General features: G+C 40.3%; 1 protein-coding gene across 1 annotated transcript in view; it reads right to left on the bottom strand.

Annotated features, from left to right (window-relative positions):
* Positions 1-266: 266 nt before the first annotated feature.
* Positions 267-6,000, bottom strand: part of LOC125459649 (AFG3-like protein 2) — a 51,302-nt gene continuing 45,568 nt past the window's right edge. The window contains exon 17 of the mRNA XM_048546275.1: positions 267-2,309. Within this exon, the coding sequence (XP_048402232.1) occupies positions 2,094-2,309 (216 nt within the window). The 3' untranslated portion in view covers positions 267-2,093. The remainder of the gene's footprint in view (positions 2,310-6,000) is intronic.

The raw sequence follows: 6,000 nt of genomic DNA, 5'->3' as shown, positions 1-6,000 counted from the left end.
AATCGAATTCAGTGAATGTCTGAAATAATCAACCATTCACAGTGGCGAGCAGTCATGTTTGCTTAGAATGAGACCATGAGCCTCTTCAGAAGAGTTGACAAAAATTGAAGAAATAATGATGATAAAGAATAATGAACCTTACCTAAAGATAATATTACTGCTATAAGGTTAATGCCAATACCAGAATTTAATGGAGAAAAAAAACTTAATTACAGAAAGCTTTGGAAATCAAGAAATTTTCTGGAAATTCAGAAGAGACTACTGAATAGAGAAAAGATTAACTTTATTTGCATAAATCAGAAAATAGAATCAATCACACTTAAGCAGCAACAGTACTTGTAATCTAACACTTAGAGGTGTTTCAAATCTTCACCAAAAACATTCTGCATCAGAGATTAGTCAAGTTGACAAGGCACCTTTCAGCACTTTTCCTCCCTTTGTTTCTTACTTGAAAGAATTTTGGGATTGTGTTATGGTTAAAAATTGCATTTTGAAACAAAATAATTTATATAGGATTAAATAAAGTCAAATGCTGCAGGCTTTGAAGCTAGATGAGTTGCTGTGTGAAATTCACAAGAATTAGAGCTAGTTGCTTGGTCCCAGGCAATTCCAAGATAGCCTTCTTATTCTTAAAAAAAAATCAGCAGAAGGCCTTACTAAGCTCAAAACACGAAGTAGCAGTTAATTTAATTCACAGGCCTACCATGATGAGAAACCCAGCTGTACATGTCTCCTCTTCTCCAACAACCTACACCTGTTCCTTCTTCTCACCACCCCTGTGGAGACATGAAGGAATTTATATGGCTAGCCAGGATAAAAAAAGGAGACAAAAAACTGCAAGCTGTAAGCCCTGGGCCAGCAGCTGCAAAAGATCAATGTTGTCTGCAGCAGAAGTTGCGTTGAAGGGAAAGTGATGATAAAAGAAAACAGTCAACGGCATTGTTGATTACTGCTCCTACTTTTTGTGTGGAGAGAAGTAGGTTTGAGATAATAAGCAGAACTTGCTATCTGTTATGTTCACTTAATGCCCATTAAATAAAGCAACTCAACAATTCAGATATGGTCTTCTTTCGTTAAAAGTTTCCCAATTAAGTGTTGAAAAGTTCAAGGAGGAAATAAGGCAAGTGAGAAAATACAGCATCCAGTTCAGTGAATCTAAATGAGTAACAATATGATAAATATTGGACAGTACATCTGTGTCTAAAACACAACACACAGTTTGTTTATGGGAGTGATTAGCTACAACACATTACAGAATATCTAAGTTAGATGCTTAATACATTGGTATTCATGATCATAACAGATCAATAATTTACAAACAATGATCAGTTTGAAAAAGTTAACTATCCAGCACACCCGTATTATTCTTTCTTGAGTGCTTAAATGTTACATTTATTTAGGTCATTACATGAAATGCTTCAATAAAAATTGGTAGTTTAAAAGGGGCCTTTAGAGGATGGAAATACATTTTGAGGGGATGTCAATTTTTCAACTATATTGTCATTCTACACCAGTTTAGGTCTGCGCATGTAATTAAAAATGAAATGGGTTCAGGTTTCAGGTTTAGAATTTCAAGTAGCTAAACTAATTTTTGTTCACAGTCAAAGTAATTAAGAAAATCAGAAGCTACAAAGATTGATAATTTATAGTTCTAGCAAAGAATATGCAAATTCAAGTCCCCTTGAAATTTCCATGTTATAACCAATTAAAATTGGTTCATTTACTAAAGGAACGTTTGAACTTTCCTTTATGTTTATTTTTGTTCCACCACTTACCAATAAATAGACTGGAGCCTTCTTTCAGACAAGGAGGTAATAGATTTACCAGAGTCAGCGCAGTTTCCGAAATCCTGCAGACTCAGTCCAAACTGCTTTCAATTCAGTGACAAAATATGGTCATCACCTGAATCAATGAAAGGTATGACTGCATGAGCTGCTTCATACAGCCTATAGTTACCAAGGATGACAATATGGGAGAACTGTTCCAAATTAGAGTGCAGGCATTCTTAATTTTATCCTAGCAAAGCAAACCTTTCAATTTGGTCACCACTAAGCTCTCCAGTTTATGTAAAATACAAAGGTACTTAACATGTTTCATGCTAGCTGTTTGCGTGGCAGTTCCTCTTTAGTCTCCTCCCTCTCCTGATTCCAGTCCTTCAGACCTTCAGGTAAAGTGGTGTCCTCTTCAAAGCTACCAGTACCTTCAACAAATTCTTCGTAAGTGGATTTTTCTGAAAATGGCCGCGGTCCCAAAAGATCAATCATGTCACTTTTATCGAGTACTTCTCTCTCCAGTAATCGTTCAGCGACCTGATAAACGAAAAAGACAAACAAAATAATTAGAGATCTCAAATTAGTGAGGTTAAAAGTAATGTTCCACACCTAGGAGGCAAGAAAATTTGCAGAAAAGCTTGGTGCTTATGATTCCAAATTGCTGTTTTGTTGCCATCTGCCATCAGCTGGTATTGTCAATAAAACCCATTATTTTGGGCAACTGAAATTTGAGTTTGTTTTGTTGCTTCAGAACTCTGGGAATTCCACTGGTCTATAATATTTAGTGTCAGAAAATATGTTCACATTCTGTAGTTCTCCCAACCCCTTTTGAATGGTTTATTTGAAGGCGGTTTATCCACTATAAGGGCAAACAAGAAACATAAATTTAAAAGTAAACATCTTCAAGGTCTTATGTGCAACTGGGAATGACAGTTTTGTGCTTTTTGAACTTGGCAATTCAGGCTACAAATTAAAGAATGGAACAGTTGAAAATATTTTCTTTTGAACATTAAATTCATTCTCTAGTTCAATTCTCTATACAAAAGTTACAAATTAGAGGAAAAAATTACAATGGAATGTAGTAAAATTGCAGCAATAATCAATTTAATTGGCCTCAGTCAGAGGCCCTTCTCAGTATCTGCTGCCAGCTTAAATACACAATGGATGAATTTTTTTACATTTATATAAATTGGAACTGAAATATGTAAACACAACCGTTGATAATGAGGGCAGGAATCAGAAGTATAATAAAGCTTGAAAAGTGTAATAAAATCAACTATGAAGATTTTACAGGTTAATCACCGAGTACACTTTTAAAAAATTTATAACAGTCTGACAAATTAGGCTTGGATGGCATTTATTGTCCGTCCCTAATTAACATTACAGCAGTGAGCTATCTTTTAGAAGTGTTGCAGTTCACGCACTGTTGGCACATCCACAACAGTGTTAGGGAAAGAGTTCCTGGATTTTGATACTGTGAAGAAACAGGAACATCGCTTGGAGAGGAACTTTCACCGGAATGTGTTTCCATTCAAAAGGTGTTGACTAAGGAGCCTTGGTGGATTTCTACAGTGCATCTTTTAGGATGGTCCACGCTGTCACTGTTGTCTGTTGGTGTTGGCCTGAGGGTTTATGAATATGGAACCAATCAAGCACGTTGCATTGCCCTGCACGCTATCAAGTTTCATGAATATTGTTCGAGCTGTCCTCATTCAGGTAAGTGAGCATTCTATCGCTTTCTGACTTGTGACTTGTAGATGATGGGTAGGCATTGGGGTGTCAAGAGATAAGTTTACTATGGTGCTGGATTTCTAGCCTCTGACTTGCTCTTGTAGCCACAGTTTGTATACAGCTAGTCCAGCTCAGTTTCTATAGTAACCCCCAGGATGTTGACAAGGGGGGTTTCAGTAAGCCAATGCCATTTACTGTCAAGGAATAATAGCTAGATCCTCTGGTTTTCTGGTTGCAGCGGCGGCGCGAGTGGGAGCTTGGACCAGGGGCCTGTCGGGAAGCCAGTGAGTCAGAGATTTTGAATCTTTAAAAAGCTTACCTCGATCAGCAGCACCTCGGAGCAGAGGTTTCTGGGAAGGGAGTGACCTTTTTTTTACATCCCTCAGCTATATAAGTGATCACTAAGGAAGGGGACCTTGTTGTGAATGAGAACTTTAAGGAGAAGGAAAACAGGCTTGAACAGATCAAGATTGAGGAAGTTGATGTGCTGGAAATTTTGGCAAACACTAAGATTGATAAGTCCCCAGGGCCAGACCAGAGTTATCCTCGGTTGCTCCAGGAAGCAAGAAAGGAGGTTGCTAAGTCGCTGGCGAAGATCTTTGCTTCCTCACTCTCCACGGGAGTCGTACCAGAAGATTGGAGGGAGGCAAATGTTGTTCCTCTTTTCAAGAAAGGGAATAGGGAAATCCCTGGAAATTACAGACCAGTCAGTCTTACGTCTGTGGTCAGCAAGGTTTTGGAAAGAATTCTGAGGGATAGGATTTATGACTATTTGGAAAAGCATACCGTGATTAAAGGGAATCAGCATGGCTTTGAGAGGGGCAGGCCATGCCTTACAAATCTTATTGAGTTCTTTGAGGAAGTCACGAGACAGGTTGACGAGGGTTGAGCAGTGGATGTGGTGTACATGGACTTCAGCAAGGCATTTGATAAGGTTCCCCACGGCAGGCTCATTCATAAAGTCAGGAGGTATGGGATACAGGGTGATTTGGCTGTCTGGATTCAGAATTGGTTGGCTGACAGGATGTAGAGAGTGATTGTAGATGGTAAGTATTCTGCCTGGAGGTCAGTGCTGAGTGGTGTCCCGCAGGGCTCTGTTCTTGGGCCTCTGCTCTTTGTAGTTTTTATAAATGACTTGGCTGAGCAGGTTGAGGGGTGGGTTAGTATGTTTGCTGATGACACAAAGGTTGGCGGTGCCGTTGATAGTATCGAGAGCTATTGCAGGCTTCAGCGAGACATTGACAGAATGCAGAGCTGGGCTGAGAAATGGCAGATGGAGTTCAACCTGGATAAATGCGAAGTGGTGCATTCTGGAAGGTCAAACTTACATGCTGAATATAGGATTAAAGGCAGGATTCTCGGCAGTATGGAGGAACAGCGGGATCTTGGTGTTCAAGTGCATAGCTCCCTCAAAGTTGCCACCCAAGTGGATAAGGTTGTTAAGACAGCATATGGTGTTTTGGCTTTCATTAACAGGGGGATCGAGTTTAAGAGCCGCGAGGTTATGCTGCAGCTGTACAAAACCCTGGTGAGACCACACTTGGAATATTGTGTCCAGTTCTGGTCGCCCTATTATAGGAAAGATGTGGAGGCTTTGGAGAGCGTGCAAAGGAGGTTTACCAGGATGCTGCCTGGACTGGAGGGCTTGTCTTACGAGGAGAGGTTGACTGAGCTCGGACTTTTCTCTCTGGAGAGATGGAGGAAGAGAGGTGACCTGATTGAGGTGTACAAGGTAATGAGAGGCATGGGTAGAGTCGATAGCCAGAGACTTTTCCCCAGGGCAGGATTGACTGCCACGAGGGGTCATAGTTTTAAGGTGTTAGGAGGAAGGTATAGAGGAGACGTCAGAGGGAGGTTCTTCACCCAGAAAGTTGTGAGCACATGGAATACTTTGCCAGTGGAAGTCGTGGAAGCAGAGTCATTAGTAACATTTAAGCGATTGCTGGACATGCACATGGACAGCAGTGAATTGAGGGGAATGTAGGTTAGGTTATTTTGTTTTTGGATTAGGATTATTCCATGGCACAACATCATGGGCCGAAGGGCCTGTACTGTGCTGTACTTTTCTGTGTTCTATGTTCTCTCTTGGTGGAGACGGTTAAAGACTGACACTTGTGTTTGTGAATATTACTATCGCTTTACTGCCAAAGCCTGGATACTAGAATACTGGATGTCTAGGTTTTGCTGCATTTAGAAATGGACTGCTTCAATATCTGAGAAATCTGAATCACACTGAAACTTGTGCAGTCATCAGCAAACATCCCCTTCTGACCTTATGATGGAAGGAAAGTCATTGATATAGCAGCTGAAGATGGTGAGATCTGATGCGGAAGAACCCCTGCAAAGCATCTTAGAGCTGAGATAACCACAACAATTTCCCTGGTGCTAAGTATGTCTTCAATCAGTGGAGAGCTTTCCCTCTGCTGACTGAGGGGTCATTGGTATTGTAAGCAAGGAAATGGCAGAATGTTATTTCTCCAAAATAACATCTCAAGAG

The sequence above is a fragment of the Stegostoma tigrinum genome, chromosome 16 (genome assembly GCF_030684315.1).
Source record: "Stegostoma tigrinum isolate sSteTig4 chromosome 16, sSteTig4.hap1, whole genome shotgun sequence".
NCBI lineage: Eukaryota > Metazoa > Chordata > Chondrichthyes > Orectolobiformes > Stegostomatidae > Stegostoma > Stegostoma tigrinum.
This window is presented reverse-complemented; position numbering and strand designations above follow the sequence as displayed.